At 33.4% G+C, this 19,333-nt stretch overlaps 1 protein-coding gene across 5 annotated transcripts; it reads left to right on the forward strand.

The window, feature by feature from the left end:
• Positions 1 to 1,310: 1,310 nt before the first annotated feature.
• On the forward strand, positions 1,311 to 14,416 carry LOC110600553. Of its 5 annotated transcripts, none has more exons than XM_043950669.1 (12): positions 1,311 to 1,430; positions 1,701 to 1,793; positions 3,026 to 3,154; positions 3,428 to 3,728; positions 3,943 to 4,061; positions 5,845 to 5,977; positions 11,529 to 11,605; positions 12,221 to 12,418; positions 12,871 to 13,060; positions 13,264 to 13,442; positions 13,631 to 13,731; positions 14,003 to 14,416. In XM_043950669.1, the coding sequence occupies exons 1-12, from the start codon at positions 1,416 to 1,418 to the stop codon at positions 14,130 to 14,132; spliced, it is 1,665 nt and encodes a 554-aa protein (XP_043806604.1). In that variant the 5' UTR covers positions 1,311 to 1,415; the 3' UTR covers positions 14,133 to 14,416. The 5 variants fall into 5 exon arrangements, with proteins under 5 accessions (XP_043806604.1, XP_043806602.1, XP_043806603.1 ...); XM_043950667.1 differs by having other exon boundaries at positions 14,074 to 14,416; XM_043950668.1 differs by having other exon boundaries at positions 14,092 to 14,416.
• Positions 14,417 to 19,333: the final 4,917 nt, after the last annotated feature.

Below are 19,333 nucleotides of genomic sequence, written 5' to 3' on the forward strand. Positions count from 1 at the left end.
CTGATTAATTCTGGGTTTCTGTGCAATCTTCTGACCTATGTAAAGTACACTGGACAATTGATCTAAATTGTCAGTTTCTACGTTTTAAGCTATTTTACATCAAATCTCCTCTTCTTTATACTTTTCTACAAAATATAATCAAAATTATAAAATTAATTAGAAAATATTTAATTCAGTAATAATAACAATAAAAAATATGTCTAAATTATATTTGATCAGTTATATCTTTATAAAAGTTAGATCTTAAATGTTAGTAATAAAAAATATTAAGGTGTTACTAACCTTTTTCATATGAAGATTAGAGGATAAATTATACATTTAGTGAATAAAAATCTAAAATTAGTTTTTGATTTAAATTTGTCTCTCTTATTTAATATAACATTATTTATCTAGCTCCATTTGTTTCACAAAATATTTTTCTAAAAATATATTTTTTTTGTGTTTGAGATATTTAGAAAATTTAATTAAAGAAAAATATTTTTTTGATAAAAAATTATTTTTAAAAAAATAATTTTTTAAAAAATAAAAAATCATTTTTCTGATATACTTATTAAGATTTATATATAAAAATTTATTAATAAATTTTATTTTTTAAACTAAAATTAAATAATGAAAAATAAGTTATCTCGTTAGAAAATATTTTCTATGAAAATATTTTCACTCAAAATATTTTACACAAAAATTATTTTCTAAATATTAAGTTATTTTTTTCAAATAAATGAAATTTAAATATAATTAATTAAAGATCTCATCTATTATATATATATATATATATATATATATATATATATATATATATATATATATATATATATATATATATATATATATATATATATATATATATATATATATATATATATATATATATATATATATATATATATATATATATATATATATAATGTTTTTTAAAGGAAAAATTCAAATTTGACGAATAAATAAAGTATTGTTGGCATGCTCACCCGCCCCATTTGCTATATAAATTATCTTCTCTGTGCTCAATATTTCTCCCCATCTCTCTCACTAATGATGGAGATAAGAATTGTTGAAGAGCATGGAAATACACGTTTTTTATTAGCCCTTGTAAGTTTTTTTTTTTTTAAGAAAAGAAAAGAAAAGGAAAGGAAAGAAAAGAAAAGTAAAGAAAAGAAAAGGAAAGGAAATTGCTCCTTCCAATTGGGCAATGATTGGACAAGTCCAATTTCGGCCCAATCTTGGGGAGACTGTCGTGTGGCGTTGGGCCGCTTCTCGTGGTTTAACCTTGCCCAGTGATGGAGTCTCAGTTTTTCAATTCCAGGCCCATGAAATTTATCTTTCCTCAGACTCGCAGCTCCAGCTTTCTTCGATTGCCGCTCAAACTTCACCAGTCTTTCTATAGTCTTTTTGTCTTCTGCTTCAGTTTGAGTCTATCAATGGAGGATTCTAAGGTAAATACGTTTCCTCTTATGTGTTGTATTCTATTATTGATATATTTGTTTCCATTTCTTAGACTAATTTAAAGGCCTTTCTAGTGCTCTATACGGTAAGCTCTGGGGGTTGCATTTTGTTTCAGTGTGCAAAGCCACAGCTTTAGGGTTTTCAATTGCAGTATATGTATTATTATGTTACTTTTTGACAATTGATATTGTGTTTTTGATTTGCTTTCTTCTCCCTATAAAAACTACTAATTGAGTTACTTGTTGTCTTGTTTACTGCAGTTGAGTTCTTCAAGTGTCATCATAGGGACAGATGAAAGCTGTACAATAGCCCTTGAACTTTCTGAAAATGACCCCTTCTTTGATAAAAAGAAGGTGAGAAATAAAATAAACGGTGATATTGCTTTTTTTTTTTCTTTTAATTTCTCTTTTAAATTTATTTCTCAAAATTTGCTGGAGATGTTGGAGGTTTTTTTTTTTTTTTTTTTTGGGGCGGGGGGGGTGGGGGATGCAGAGGCGAAAAGCTTGACATACAAAATTATATAATGTGCTGGCTTAAGATATAATACATTTGTACTGTCAAGAATTTAATGCAAATAGTCTTAAGCTAGAATAAACAACAGCTTGATTTCACTTGGTCTTTTGGACAGAACATTGTTCTTTAAAATTTTAACTTGTGCTTGTTTAGGGCTATGAACAAAGGACTCATTTCATTTTCAAAAGAAATTTGTTAGAATTTGTGGTGTAAAAGAATTCCACAGAAATAGTTAATGAAGTATACTAAAGATTCCAATGTTTAATAACAGCAACAAAAAAGCCCAAACCTTTTGCAATAAATTAGTCTTACTGGAAAATGCTAATAGTAATGGCTAAACTAAAAGGACTATCTCAAGTAAAAAATACTATTATTTTGAAGTCCATACTGTTTCCTTGAATTAAATTTTTTACTTTGGCTACATATGCTTTGATACTTAAAAAAATATGCTATGATACATTTTCAAGGGATTGGAATTTGGTGAAAAAAATTTGTGACTTTTTCTGTCATTCCAAAATTCAATTGTAAATGAATTTTGATATTTGGTACATCATTTACTAGGGTCTAGAATTAAAGTAATATATATATATATATTGGGAGGGTGGGTGGGAGAGAGAGCTCCTTTGTTAGTAAATTTCATCAAGTTTCATGAATTTCTTTTTTTAGTGTAATTTTATGAAATTAAAAAAATAGAAAATTGTGGAATTTTCTAGATGAATCCTTCATAAAGTTTCAAATATAACTGGTGCCAAATTGTATATGAATGCCATTAATCATAAGTTTTAAACTTGATAAATATAAAATTACAAATGACTTCCATGCAAGTTTGTTGAATTCTCCTGTTCCAAACGGCATCTCACTCTCTCTCTCTCTCTCTCTCTCTCTATATATATATATATATATATAGAAGTGAAAGTCCATACATGTGTAGTGTCCATTAATGTTGGCCCTATCTAGATTCATCATAGCAACTTTAGACATTATTAGGTATCAAGCGAAAACATATTTTCCTGAGTTGTTAGTTTTCTATCTTTTTGGTTTCTTCTGATTATATCTCCTATTCTTTTGACAGAATTTACTGCATAATAAGGGTTTTCATATCCGGGAACATGTACAGCTCAAAAGCTTGACATGTCCTGATTCGATTGCTACCACCTTGGAAAAAATGCTTCAGATAGCAAGAATCACTCACTTAGATGAGGTGAACTGTTTTTTCCGCATAATCTCCATGTTTTTCTCCTTAAAAACATGCATGAATCCCATGATCTTATTTATCGAATAGATTGACACATAAGCTACTGTAACTATATATATATATATAGCATGGTGGCAATAATTACCTTTAGTTCCTTGCTTGTGGTTGTTACATTTCTTCCTTGTTTTTCTATGCATAAATAGCATAGCAGCAACAATTTGCCTTTCGTTCCTTGATTTTAATGTGTAACTTTAATGTAATTGGCTTACTGAGTTGCAGATAGAACTTTATTTTGGCGAAATTGATGAATGTTCATCAGTGGAATATTGTAGCCCCAGAAATGAGGTGGAAGCTCTTAACTCAATCCTAGCACTTGTTAACAGCATGCTGTCTCGTAAAACACGCACGGAAATGAATGTCTTGCAAGCCTTACGAGATGCAATTGTTGATAGGTTTGAGGAATTTGTGGACAAGAACAGAGAGGAGGCTAGAATAGATAAAAGCTATATTTGTGACAAGGAAAAAAGGGTAGCCGAATGGGGTGAAATCAATGGCATAAAATCAAAACTGGAGATTGTATGTAAGTCATAAGTAATAGGATAAGCAATCTATGCTTGCTATTATACAAGATACAGAGTTCTATTTTTTGTTTTTTTCCCTGCCCTTGGTATCAACTATCTTATTGTTCAAATCGTTGTTTCAAAAGGAAAATAATTGGATAGGTTAGGTCTGAAAGAGGAATCAAAATCTGTTTGTTAATGCATCAGGTTTCTCTTGCCTTATTTCTCGTATAGATGTTGAAGGAGCTGGTAGAGGAGCCATTGCAACAAAAGATCTGAAAGCTGGGGATGTTGCCATGGAGATTCCTGTGTCTATTATAATTTCTGAGGAGCTTGTACATCAATCTGACATGGTATGCTTCATTTTCTAAAAAATATATAAATAGTTCCAATTTATGTTTGGTTTTATGTACATTTTGTTAGCAACATCTTGAAAAAATTGAATGCATACACAAACCTTCGCATCTGAAGCGATTGCATGCTATTAAGTTTGTTGAATTTGGTATGATTAAGTGCTCGTAGCCAAGTTTTGAGTGATAGTTGTTTAAGGCATAGGTGTTGAAAAAAACCCATGACAAAGAGTAAGGGAAAATACAAAAAAAAAAAAAAACAAAGAAAAGACACAAGAAGCTTTAAGTGGTTAGGCAATGTGAGTATGTGACCATGTCTATGGAGCCATCTGCAATTTTTTTAGTAAGGAGAAGTTTAAAAAAGCCTATGTAGAGATGCTATAGTTTTCATTTCAGAATTAGGATAAAAAAACACGAGATTACATAAGCTGACAGATCTCAACACCTGTCTTTGTGAGACCTGTCTTTGCCTGGAGCTTTAAGTGTAAAATTTAACTGAACCTCAATCTCAACACTATGCACATCCATTCCCTGTATCAGGCATCTCGGCTTGTCTCAATCTGGTGTCATTCCTATGGTGCAGGCCTAGGTGCTCGGAGGTGCACCTTTTAAGCCTTAGGGCATTGACCCAAAGTTTCTGTTAAATTTACTTTTTATTAGTTAGTTTTACTCAAGTTTGGATTTTTTTACATTTTGCCTATTTAATATCACTGTCTAATCTATATGATTAGTATAATTACATAGAATAAACTCTTAAAACTGAAGTATGACAATATGATCTGGTGCTTTATTCCCAAATTAAACTTGTCTTTCTCCCTCATAATCAACTCAACTGTTAACATACACAGGTATTTGTATGTCTAGCCTACACTTGAGCAATCATAAATGATGAATTATTTCACTCAAGAGAGAAAATTAAAAAGGACGAAGACACTAAGGATCTTAACTCTAATGAGGGGAAGAAGAACACAATCACTTGATTCTGACGACAGGAATTATTACTAGCTTTTTTATAGGAATGAATTGGAGAGTAGAATTAGGTATTTGCTATTGTGATCTTTTGGTGGTGGTTTGTGTATACTGTTCTCTTTTCGCTTTTATGTGTGCATGGTTTGGGTGAAATAAACATATTATTGATGTAGCTTGAGTGTAGATATCACTATTTTATTCTTCTGCATATGTATTGCTTTGCATTCCAATGTGGACATGAATTACATTGAACTTCTCTCAGTAGTGAACTTTATAGGAAGTAGGAGTGCTTTTTTTTTGTGAATATTTGGGATATTTACATTTACTTTTAACCATTTACAAATTAAATTATTATTTAGGATTTTATACTCATTTTGTAATGTGTGCTTCACGTCCTTCAAGCATACAAAATGTCCATAGCTTGTGTGCCTTAGTCCACTTGGCACCATTCACCACTATGTGGTCAATTTTGATCGAGCAAACTATCTCAATGTGCATAAAATATACATTCATAATTTGATTTAGTGATACGATGGGCAAGTTTATGTATGCCTGGCATTTTAGCCTACATAGGTTATATTCTGTTGTATGAAAAATGAGTCTTAATGCATGTTCCATATACACATCCTTAGAGATATCTTTTGCTTCACATCCAAAAACGTTTTTTGTTTAGTTATTCTACATATATAGGTATTATGTTTATGTTACCTCATGTTCACGATGGAGACATTCAGGTTTGTATTCCCACTGATAGTCTGTTCCAAAATATCAACTATAGTTCTGATGCAGTAAAGTGTATTTCTCAATTTGCTTACAGTATCATATTTTGGGGAAGCTTGATGGGATTTCCTCAGAGACTATGTTATTGTTGTGGAGCATGAAAGAGAGGCATAATAGTAATTCAAAATTCAAGGTCTACTTTGATACACTACCAAAAGAATTTAATACAGGTGTGCCCTATTCTATTTATCTTGGTCATTGAAACATGTCCCTCCTGCGTGGCGACACGGGGGCGAAAAAAGGAAAGAGAGGGATGGTGTTTCTCTCGCTTTTGGCATAGCGCCTCCCTAGCGGGAGGCCTGCACAATGGGCTATTAGCTCAGTGGTAGAGCGTGCCCCTGATAATTGCGTCGTGGTGCCTGGGCTTTCAATTAGTATTCCTGAATAATCTCATTTTTCAATTATTCAACCATTTCATTTTACCAAGTTCAATGTTAGTCAGATTAGTCAACATTTATATGTTTTGATGCAACAATAAGATGTTATTTGTAACAAGTAGTTTTGTTGGTTGGTTAATTGGTCACATTTTATTCATAAAATGAGTTGGATTGGTATTAGTCTGGATATAGCAAAATAATTAACAAAGGCTAATTTTAGTGTTTAGTTCTTCCATTTTCAATTTAACGTTGAAACATGTTATATCCTATCTTATTTTTAATTTTAAAGTTTAGTGCTTTGGATGACCAGTTAGGGTCCTTATATATAAGGTAAACCTAAAATCTAGCTAAAATGCATTACTGGTCACTAATGTTTGGCTTCAACTCCACCTTGATAATTTAATTCTAATTTGTTCAAAATTTCATTAGAGAACCTTTATTTCTTCTAGATTTTTTGTCTTTGCTGGAAGTGCAAAAATTTCATTGAATTATTTCATGGGAACACTGAAGTCCAGTGAATGCTTGTATTTGGGGCATATTATCTCGGGCAAAAGGGTTTCTACAAATCCCAGCAAAGTGGCAGCAATGGTTTCCTGGCCTATTCCTAAGACAGCCACACAATTGAGGAGTTTTTTTGGGTTTGACCGGAAGTTTATTCAAAACTACGGCCTTCTCAATAAGCCTTACTGATGTTTTGAAAAAAGATGCATTTAAATGGACTATGGTAGCTGAAGAAGCATTTGTACAGCTTTGAGAGGTGATGTCCAAATCTTTTGTTCTAGCACTTCCTGATTTCTCTAAACCATTTGTGGTGGAAACTAATGCAAGTGGAAGTGGGATGGGGGCTGTTCTTCAGCAGAAAGGTCGTTCGATTGCATTCATATCTAAAGCCTTTGGTCCTGGAACCAGTAACCCTATCAGCCTATGAAAGGGGATTGCTGGCTATCACTTTTGTTGTTTCCAAGAGGAGACATTACTTGGAACAAGGTCTATTTTTCATAAAGACAGAGCATGAAAGCATTAAGCACTTATTTGAGCAGAAACTGCATACCAGCTTACAACTGAAGGGAACCTCTAAGTTACTTGGGCTTCAATATAGGATTTTATATAGAAGAGGAGTTGAAAACAAAGTGGTTGATGCATTATCTAGAAAAAATGAAGCGGAAGAAGGATATTTCATGGCTATACTGTCTTCCATATATCCCCCGTGGATGAGCAATTTACTCAGTAGCTATGAAGGTGATAAAGTAGCTACTGAAATTATTCACAAACTAGCCATTGAAAGTACTGCCCAGCCAGGTTATTCCCTTAAAAAATGGACTGTTATTCCATAAAAATTAGTTGTTTGTCAGATCGAAGGGACCTTTAAGGGATCAATTACATAAAAATTAGTTGTTTGTCAGATCGAAGGGACCTTTAAGGGATCAATTACTCGCCTTGTATCATAGCTCTTATTTAGGAGTTCACTTAGGGGTATATGCTTCTTATGACTTAAAAGGCACTTCTTTTGGCATGGTATATTGAAGGACGTTATGGAATGGGTAAAGAGATGTGAGACTTGTGCTAGATGCAAGATTGAACACTGCTAGCCTCCAGGTCTGTTGCAGCCACTTCCAGTTCCTTTTTAGGCTTGGCGGATGGTCACTATGGATTTATAGAGCAACTGCCCATTTTAAATGGATCGAATACTATCTTGGTTGTCATATGCAAGTTTACCAAGTATGGGCATTTTATTGCACTAAAGCATCTTTTCTCTACTTTCAATATAACTCAAGTATTTTTGGATACTGTCTTTAAACTTTATGGGCTGCCAACTTCTATTATAACAGACTCGGATAATATTTTCACCAATTTATTTTCGAGAGAGTTGTTTAGGAAGTTGGGTACTAAGCTAGCCTATAGCTCTGCGTATCAACCTGAGATCGATGGCCAAACTGAAAGGTTGAACTAGAGCTTGGAAGGGTATTTGAGATGTCTTGGTTATCAACAACCCCATTCGTGGGCTAAGTGGTTACCTATCGCTGAGTGGTGGTACAATACCGGCCATCATTCAGCTCTAAAAATGTCCCCTTTTGAAGCCCTATGTTGAGAAATTGCAATACCTGTTTTAGACTGTGCCACTTCAATCCCCAAGAAATACTTCAATTTTCCTAGGTCTTTTATTTGGAAATGACTGAACAAATATTGCTTAAACTGAGAGATTCCATCATGATCATTTTCCTGTAATGACAATATCATGAACATAGACCACCAAATAGATGCATCTATCACCATTATGACGAAAAAATACGGAATAATCAGAATTACTTCGAGACATTCCAAATTGTTGAACTACAGTGCTGAATCATCCAAACCATGCTCTTGGAGACTGCTTTAATCCATATAACATACTAAGCCTGACTCCCCCTAAGCAACAAACCTTGGAAGTTGCTCAATGTAAACTTCTTCGACAAGCTTTCTATGAAGAAAGCACTTTTAATGTCCAGTTGATGAAGGGTCCAGTGATTAATTGCAGCCACTAAGATAAAGAGGCGAACAGAAGCTATCTTGGCTACTGGAGAGAAAGTATCACTGTAATCAAGTCCAAAGATCTGTGTGTAACCTTTAGCTATAAGGCGAGCTTTAAGACGATTAATTTTGCCATCAGATCCCACCTTAACTGTGTAAACTCATCGACAACCAATAGTAGATTTGCCATGCGGTAAGGATACCAGTTCCCAAGTTCCATTGTTATGAATAGCCATCATTTTCTCAACCATAGCATTACATTAACCAAGATGATCTAATGCTTCTTTAACTGTCTTGGGTATAGAGACAACAAACACAACAGAAATAAAATTATAATAGGAAGGAGACAAACGATGGTAACTTACAAAATTATAAATGGGATGAGAATTTCGAGAAGAGTGAATATCTTTTCGAAGAGGAAGAGGAGGAATAGTTGTTGCTGAAGGCATGACCGAAGTAGGTGATGATGGAATGGGAGGTGAGTCATTAGAAGTACCTGCATTAAGGAGAGAAATGCCATTGTTATTAGCGAATGGGTGAAACCAACGTGTGTAGACCTAAAGAGGTGGCATAGAGGTGGGAGATTGACACACTTGAAGCAAATGAGAGATAAGAGTCGGAGGTATAGGCAAAGCTCTAGGAACAAAGGTTTTATGTGCCGGACTCGAAGAAAAGTAAGGAGGGGTTTCAAAAAATGTGACATCTATAGACACAAAATATCTGGTAGTAGTTGAGTCATAGCATTTGTAATTTTTTTGAAGCCGTGAATAGCCGAGAAAGACCCATTTAACCGATTTGGACTGGAGTTTGTCTTTGCCAGGAGTATGATCATGAACAAAGTATATATATCCAAAAACACGCAGAGACAATTGGGTGGAATTTTGGTTAGGAAATAGAACAGAATGAGAACTTTGATGCTGCAAAACAGAGGAAGACATTCGGTTAATAAAGTAACAGGCAGTAAAGATAGCTTTCCCCTAAAAACATAACGGAACATTGTGATGTAGGAGTAAGGTGCGGACTGTTTCTATCAAATGCCAATTTTTTCGCTCAGTAACCACATTTTGTTATGGGGTATGAGAAGAAGTCTGGTGAGTAATACTCTAAGATGATAAGAAATGAGTGAATGAGGAAGACAAATATTCTCTTACATTGTCACTTCGCAATACCTTAATGTGAATACTAAATTGATTATGGATTTCAGCATAAAATTTTTGAAAAATAGAGAACAACTTAGAACGATTCTTCATCAGAAAAAGCCAGGTACAACGAGAATAGTCATCAATAAAGGTAATAAAATATTGAAATCCCAGAGTTGTACTAACCCAACTTGGACCCCAAATATTTGAATGAACAATGTCAAACATAAAAGTGTCCCTATTATTGACCCGCTTGGGAAAAGAAGCTCGAGTTTGCTTTTCAAGTTGACAAGACTCACATTCTAAAAAAGGCAAGAAAGAGAGACTTGAAACTAGTTTTTGTAACTTGTTCAGACTTGGGTGTCCCCAACGACTATGAATGAGTTCAGCGGAGGTAGTACACACAAAAGCAGTTGGAGGGTTAGATGTGGAAAAATAGTATAATCCGTGTGACTCATATCTTGCTCCGATCATCTTCCCAGTACTTCGGTCCTGCATAACCACATAACCACAGATTCAGCAATAAAGATGATTGAATAGTGAAGATCTTTAGTCAATTTGCTAACAGAGATTAGGTTGTATGGACATTCAAGGATGAATAAAACATTAATCAAGAGGATAGAAGGAAGAAGATATAAGTTACCTATCTCTTTAACTTGAGTTTGTGAACCATTAGCTAATGTGATTTTAGATAGTGTAGAAGGTGAAACAAGAGTAGAGAAAAGATTGAAATTACTAGAGATATGATAAGAAGCATCAGAGTCGATGATCTATGAACCGATGGGTAAAGACTTGATTAGATAAGGAAAAGAGTTACCAGAATGAGCAATGTTTGGAGAAGAATGTTGCTGAGTAGCTCGGAACTGTCTTTGTACTCTGCTTCATTTAGTGTGACTGAATTCGGTTTGGAATGCGAGTCTACTCTATTTGATTGGATCATGTGAACTGTATTTAGGGTTATCTGCATCTGAGACATGTTAAGGGAGTGTTTGAAGAAAGGAACCTGCTTTAGGATGTAACTAACAATCCCAAAGGTACTTTTCACGAAGGATGGGTGAAGGAGAGTTGGGCAGGTGACTGGACCTAGTGGGCTGGAGTTGCCGGCGTGGGCGGGTTTGGGAAAGGGTCGCCGGCGTGAAAAGGTCACCGGAATAAGGATTATGTGCTGGCGCGTGTACCATATGCAAAAACAAAGTGGCGGCCCGTGGCGGTGCCTCTGGTGATGGCGCATGGCGGCGTCTTTGGGGACGGCGGGTGGCGGTGTCTTTGGTGACAGCGCTTCAGGGAGGTGCCGATCAAAGACCGGCAAGGCTAGTGGCCTCGGTGGTGAGACTAACTAATTTCCAGAAAATCTCCAAATGAAGGCGGCAGATCTGCCACTCACTTATAGGCCAAGACGCTTGGCTCTAATACCATGAAACAGTGATGAAAAGAGAAAGAGAGAAAGAGATTTTGGGAGAAAGATTCTTGATTATTCTCCTCAAGCCAACTGGAGTATATATAGTACTTACAAGAATAAATTAATTCACTAATTATAGTCTAATCATATCCCAATCATATCACACAACCATATCCCTAATTATGCACATAATCACTACAAATCTAGGCTACTTATAGAAAGTATCTCAACAGTGTTAACATTGATCTTCCCTGTTTGATTGGCTTTAATCTGGTTCCCCTTTTTCCAACATTGACAGGGCTGAGCTTTGGAGTTGCTGCAATCATGGCTTTGGATGGAACTTTGCTATTAGAGGAGATAATGCAAGCAAAAGAGGTTACTAGACCATGTTAATGTTGTTTATATGTATATACCTGGCATCTTATGTGGGTCTTGGAATAGTGGGAAAGCACATTGATTGTTTGTTACATTATTTTTGCATCTTAAGGTCTCTGATTGTGATTTGCAAAATTGTGGTGCATTAAACTAAGCACCACAAACCAATGCTGTCCAGCAATTTAACTCTCAGGAGATTAGAAGTCATGATTGTTTTGGAGTTTGAAGATTTTTTCTTCACTAAGTATTAAACCTCTTGTACTATATCAACAACTTGTAGCTGTATTAACAACTTGTAGCTGCATTCTGATGCAATTAGTTTAGTCTTGTGTTAAGTTGCCCTTGATATTGGTTGGAGTCTAGGCTGCCCATATTCTTTTCTTGATGTTCAATAATGATAACTTTTGCTTTCTTACAATTGAGATGGACCGCATGTTGTTCTTTAAATATATGTTTCTTTCAAAGGTCTAAACTTTTGTAAAATAAAATTGCTGCCAACTTGTTGCTGTTAGAATTTTATCAGTTGCAACTTCCTTGCACCAACATGTGTACATTTCAAATTTCAGGAAAAGAAAGCTAGTTTCTGAATGCGGCATTATTTTTTTATGTTCACAGCACTTGCGCATCCAATATGATGAGTTGGTTCCTGCACTATGCAATAAGTATCCTGATGTATTTCCACCAGAGCTCTATACATGGGAGCAGTTCTTATGGGCTTGTGAACTCTGGTACTCAAATAGCATGAAAGTCATGTTTCCTGATGGAAAGCTAAGGACTTGTTTGATTCCTTTTGCAGGCTTCCTTAACCATTCAGTATGCACTCTTCCTTTGTATTTTGACATTTCTGTGCTCAACCAGTCATTTTTATGTGTAGATGGTTAAATTAAACTTCTGGCTTCCAATGATAATGACGTTTCCTGCTGAATGTTCTGAAACTGGGATTACTTTTGGCTGGTCAATAATGTATCTGGGAGGCATGTCTGGAGATGGTCGCAATATCCTAGACTAGATCGACCATCAATGCTGTCCAGTTGATTTTCCTTGGCATTAAATTGGCGTTGCCACTTAATTATTTGTTCAATCAAACGTACTGTCATGAACTGTTCATCCCTGTTTGCTGCCTAATATCTGAGTTCTGTTGCCAATGATCATTTCACCTTTGTTGTTTCTCTGGGCCAGTGCATAACTCTATAATTGTTCATATAAAAAATATATTCTCAGTTTTTATTGTTCACAACTTGCTTATGTCAAACTTTGATCTGCAGCTCCACCCGCACATCATTCACTATGGCAAAGTAGATTCTATGACAAATACATTGAAATTCCCACTGTCAAGGCCTTGCCTCATTGGAGAACAATGCTGTCTTAGCTATGGGAACTTCTCCAGTTCACATCTAATTACATTCTACGGTTTCTTACCACAAGGAGACAATCCATATGATGTAATTCCATTAGGTAATTTCCAACTATATCACCTGGGACTGGGGACTCTGGAAAGGAAATCTAGTCTAGTGCCGAGATATTCCTGGCATGTATTCCGGGTTTTATTGCATCCCCAAGTGAATTTACAAACATCCAGTACTTGCACAATGTTTGTGCATGTATATGCCTGTGTTTATATACTTACTGATAATCTATGAATCTTTGTTTTGATCCAGATTTTGATGCTGGTGAGCCAGACTCTATGGAGGATTGCCCTGTGTCCAGCCAAACTACACACATGGTCCGTGGTACTTGGCTCTCGAAGAATCATAATATATTCCATTATGGTTTGCCAAGTCCATTGCTAAATTTTCTTCGGAGTGCTCAGGGCCTTACACTGCACAACATGACCATTGTAATTTTCTTTTCGAAACATTTTTATATTGTCCCTATGCAAATATTTTTCAGCAATTGGCTTAAATTGGGTGGATTGTTTGTTGTTATACCTGTGAGCTTTATCATTATTTGTTTTCCAGCTTGCTGGATTCATCAAGTTTACAATTCACACTTACGGTTTGTTGCTTTTTCTTTAATAATTTCTAGACGCGATCAAACTTGGAAATTGAAATGCAAATTCTGGAAGACCTGCAGTCCACTTTCAATAACATGATGGAAAATCTCGGGGACGCTGACCTCGTTGATAGGTAAGAATTCTGAATTAAGTTTTAGGCTCCATTCATTTCATAGAAAATATTTTTTTAAAAGATATTTTTCAAATTTTTAGACATGGTTTTCTCTTAACTAAATAAGTCATTTTCTGGATTTTAAAATCTTAGTAACATTTTTAAATTCTCTATACATTACATAATATTATTAATATCCTTTATTTAACAATGCAATCAATTACTGAAAAATAATTTATTTCTTGAAAAATAATTTATTTCTTGAAAAATATTTTTTTAAGAATATTTTCAGAGATAATTTATCTTCCGCAAACAACAATGGAGCCTTACCTTTGATATGCAAACCATTTTCCTTTTATGAAGAGAGGTGTTATGTTATAGTGACAGAGAAACCGCTGCTTGGGATGTTAAGCTGGCAATAGAATTTAAAGATCTGCAAAGAAGAATTGTCTCCTCCATTGTAACTTCATGTGATGCTGGTATCAAGTTGGTGCAACATGAATTATCTAAGTGGACAGCTGAGGAGTGAGCTTGGATAAAGCATGGCAGACGATCTCAAAATGTGGTATGTACTGCAGATGCTTGTGCATTAGGACTATGCCACAAGGTCAATGACCTGTCAGAATCTCTACTATTATTTTTTTTTTATGTTTGGAAATCTTAAAATTGCTAGAATTGTTTTATTTTATTAGAAAAAAAATTCAAATGAATTTTTGTACAATTATATATCATTTCTACTTTTTCTAAATAATTTTTTTAAATTAAAAAATTGAATTCTTTCATTTTAAATATGAAAATTAATAAAAAAGAAAAATCAATTGAATAATAGGAGAAATATGATTTTGCAATGAAATCTCTTTCTAGAATCTCCAAAACAATGTCCAGCCCAGCCAGCAAAATTTAGCCAACAAGAGTATTATTTAGAATTTAACTCTATGGAATATTTATTGATTTTATTATGAAAATAACTTGGCATGCGAAATGTCATTTAAGAAGATAACTTATAATATTAAAAAAAATTATTAATGAGATTCATTTATAGAAAGGCTAATGGTGCTAATAAGTTTCTCCTTGTTTTAATGAAATAATGAAATTGAATTCCAATATGAGAAGAATGATTGTAAATGGGGAATGGTAGAATTTTGTTGTAAGTGGGTATAAAGCATAAGGAATTTAACTTTTGTGATGGTTCTTATTCTATTGTTTGTTGCTTGTTGATATTTTCTTTATTAGCATATCATAATTGACCTTATTCTTTGTATTTGGTTGTTGAGATTGAAAAGAAGGCGGCCCAAATGAGTGGCCATTAGGAATGGCATCAACGTTATTGCTTTTAGATGTGTGGCCATTAGCCCTTCCCTAATTTTATATATATATATATTAGAAAGTCTTCCATGTTGGAGATAACACACGTGCATTTCCAATTGTTTGACTTCACAAGCATTATTTGTGATAGTTTAATCTTTTCAATTTAATTTTTCTTCTATTCAGTTCACCAATAGTAGATTTAATAAAATAATTATTTTATTAATAAAATAAAATTTTAAAAATTAAATTATTTACTATTAACAAGATTAAATTATTATAAATTCTTAAAATTAAGGAGGTTCTTTTTATAAAAAAATTAAAAAGATTGAACTAATAGTAAATTAATAGAACTATTTTCATCGACAAAATAAAATATATTGGTAGCATACTCGATCAAACAGAGTGATTTTCTCACCTATTACGGATTTCATACTACTCTTATAAACCATATAAACCAAAAATTTATAACCTTAATTGCTATAATTAGCCCTGTGCAATCGGTCGGTTCGGTTCCGAACCGAACCGAACCGACAAAACCAAAAACCGAACTATTAAAATTTTCAAAACCGAAAAAATCGATTTTGAAAGTATAACCGAACCGAATCGAACCGATAAAAATCGGTTCGGTTCGGTTCGGTTCGGTTCAAACCGAACTATTACCCTAATGGATTCCCAAAAATCAGATCCAGGGCCAGCATTGCCCAGGGAAGATAGAATCCCTGCAAGTTTTGACTACTAGGGCAGTGAACAAGTAGAAAACAATGGATACAAAATTATACCGTATTCTTCCATCGATCCTGGGCGTTGACATCAGCACCAAACTCAATCAAACACTTGGCAACGTCGATCCATCCATGTAGCGAGGCAACGTGGAGAGGAGTTCGATTATCGTAATCCCTAGCGTGGACGAGTGATGGATCTTCCACAAGAAGCTTACGGACAGCGGCAGCGTCGTTTTGGTGAGCATGCCACAGTATCATTGAAGTCCTGCTGACTCTGGCCTTCTCCTTTTGCTTGTCCGAAGATGGTGGCGGGGTCTGCGCTCAGCGGGCGGCACCGAAGAATCGCTAGCGGAGGAGGAATTACCGGAGCTCATGGAGAAACAGAAGACTGGAGAGGTGGCCAGGGGGAGAAATCGGGAGAATAGGGGTTCTGGGGGGAGAGAATCGGGAGATCTGGGGGAGAGAATCGGGAGATTGGAGCTTGAACGCCTGGGGAGCAGAAAGGGATGGACCGATGGAGGGGGTTGGGGTGCTGGGTTGGGTAGGAGAGGATCGCGTGAGGGCTCGGGTGAGGGCATGGGCTTGGCCTAGCCATGAAATCGGTTTGATCGGTTATTTAACATGTTTAAATCGAACCGAACCGAAAACCGAATAATTTTAAATATATTAACCGAACCAAACCGATCATTCTGGCTAACCGAACCGATAAACCGAAATTAATCGGTTCGGTTCGGTTTTTCGGTTTAGACCGAAATCTGCTCTCCCCTAGCTATAATTTTTTTTAAAATTAAAATGATAGAAATTAAATTATAAATTTTTTTATTATAATTACCTACACTTCCATAGCAATGTAGTCCTTATAGTTTCCTTTAATTTAGATTGATTTGTTTGATTTATGGTTAACTAATAATGAATATAATAAAAGGACCAAATATTTTATTAATCAAATACAAATTCAGAAATTAAATTATTTTTATTTAAATAGCGTGTATTAAATTATAGTTTTATTTTTTTTTTTATCGAATGGTTAAAAATATTTAAATCATTTTGTTCAATTTTCAATTAAAATGAGAACTTTTGGTGTGTTTATATTATTAAAAACAAGTAAAATGAGCATGTAAAAACTGATAGAAAATCATTATAAAGACCACATAATTGCCGAAGCTTTCTTGGGCTCCTTAAAAAGATGAAGAAATCCTAAGGTGTAATCTGGACATCCATTGATTAATCTATATGCTACATAACATTATTAGATTTTTATTTTTTTAATTATTTTTTATATAATGGTTAATTTTTTTATTTAAAATATGATATTTTAATTTATATTTTACTTTTATATATTTTTTAATTAATAAAATAACATAGCTCAAAAATGATGCTATGACGGCTCCAAAGTCTCAATAGAGTAATTAATAATCTATTATTAAATCGAAAATACTTTATTGCGAGAGTTCTTATTTAGATCCTTTAAATTAATTGGATTAATGTGATACCTAAATTTTGAAATATTTAGTACAAAATAAAAAATAAAAAAATTTAATATTTAATTTTCATATTGTTAATAAATTACTTGTTTTTTTTATTTTATTAACAAAATAATTTTGGTTTAGTATTAACCAATTATAATTCAAAGAATCTAACTCAATTTTTTTAAAAAAAAATTATATTTTTTTGGACCAATACATAATATATTGCATTATAATAAAAAGTTCAATCAACCGGTTGAAAGAAAATTCAAAGGTTCAAATCAGATCAAACCAAATTAAATAAAATAAAAAAAATAAAATAAAATTAGAATAAATCAAGTCAAAATACTGAATTAAATCAACAAAATCAAAAGAAAAAAAAACGTAACAAATTTCGATGTTGCTGCTGTTTCGACTACCCTTTATTTATTAACCGTTACTGGTTACCCGCATCGAATCAATAATATCACCATCAATTAAGTCTTGCCAATTCGATATTTTCATTAACACAATACCGCAATTAATATCGGGGAAGACAGACAAACAATCGATGAAAAAAAAGAACAACTAGTCAAAATCAAACAGAAAAGAAAACGAAACACTAGGGCAGACAAAAATCAAACTGGAAAAGGTTGCCAGAAAACCATGAAAATCATCCAATCAGTCGCATAAGGACAGAGTTCAACCATTCACAGGTTTGGAAGTAGTATTGGCTGGACTAGCCCAAATACCACATCAATAAAGCAAAGACCCTTTTCGAAAACTAAATAGAACCTTCAAAGATACAGGTTTAGCAAAACAACTCCCTCACCAAGTATAACAAAACTTAAGATATGCAGAACAGAGCAAATAAAACACAAGCACCATGGTTTCGCCGAGGAAAAAGACAGAAGTCATGGAGTCTTAAAAACTAAAAAGAACAGATCCATCAACTAATCGTCTCCTGCTCTAAGACAAGGGACACCCATCAAAACCATACAAAAATAATAAAGAAAACGATCAAAGAGAAGCGCTCCCAACAAAGAGAAAAATATTCTACTCACTTGTTCTGATTCTTCAAATTTTCGCTTACTTTTTCTTCTTTTGATCTTTTTTCCTGTTCGTTTCACCTGCACATAGAAGAATACTAAAAAAAAATGACATGCTAAAAAAATTATATCAGTAAGTACCACATAAAAAATAAAATGTTATCAATTAGAAAATAACTTTCTTTTTCAAAAATAGACAAAATCTTGATAGTGGTATTTTCTATTTACTCCCTTTGCAATATTCACTTTCATAGTAAAAATATGAAAGCTATTTTTTATTGTGCAGTAATTAATTATATTCAATTTTTATTCACCTTTTAAATAAAAAATAAAAAATAAATTTTATTTTAAGATTTTTTAAAAAAATAAAATTAAATAGAATTATAATTGGTAATTTATATATTATTATAGTATAAAAAAATAAATAATAATTTTAAAATAAAAAAAAAATAAAAATATACAAGAATTATGATATGAAGGAAATATAATTTAATAAAGATTTTAAAAAATTTATTTAAAAAATTACTATTTATTAATAAAATAAAATTTTAAAATCAAATTATTCTTCAGGATTAAATTCATTAAATATCAAGACTATATTGTAAGTTGTCTTGACAAATAAAAATGATTATTTTTTTTGAACATTAACAGATAAAATGTTGATTTAATCGTAAGGATTTGGTGACACAAGGACAGCTGCCAATAGGTATATATAAAAGAAACTAATGGCCGTTGAAAGTTGAAACAGGTGGTTAGTGTCTTCTGACTACTCTCCCAATTCATTTCTTAACTGCCATCCTTACATTATTATTATTAATAATTAATTTATATATTATTATAGTTTAAATAATAAATAATAATTTTAAAATATTACATAAATAAAAATTATTAAATATAACATAATGACCGCTGAATTTCTCCATCCCATTATAAGGCCGGACCGATAGTAGCAGCCCACAATCAGGAGTCTCTTAATCCCAAATAAGCTAGGCCCAACCCCTTTACCCTTCAGACCGGACTCTTATTTAAGTCACTCAATTAGACCGGTCTAGTTCATTTCAGCATTAAAATCAGCCCTTTTCTAGGATTGGCCCTTTTT

This window comes from Manihot esculenta, chromosome 14 (genome assembly GCF_001659605.2).
Source record: "Manihot esculenta cultivar AM560-2 chromosome 14, M.esculenta_v8, whole genome shotgun sequence".
NCBI lineage: Eukaryota > Viridiplantae > Streptophyta > Magnoliopsida > Malpighiales > Euphorbiaceae > Manihot > Manihot esculenta.

Bases quoted from the DNA above. Each gene is read 5' to 3' on its own strand.
- LOC110600553 (XM_043950667.1), top strand. The intron at 5,978-11,528 runs GTGTGCCCTATT...CAACATTGACAG, and splicing joins ACCAAAAGAATTTAATACAG to GGCTGAGCTTTGGAGTTGCT. The intron at 13,443-13,630 runs GTAATTTTCTTT...AATAATTTCTAG, and splicing joins CACTGCACAACATGACCATT to ACGCGATCAAACTTGGAAAT.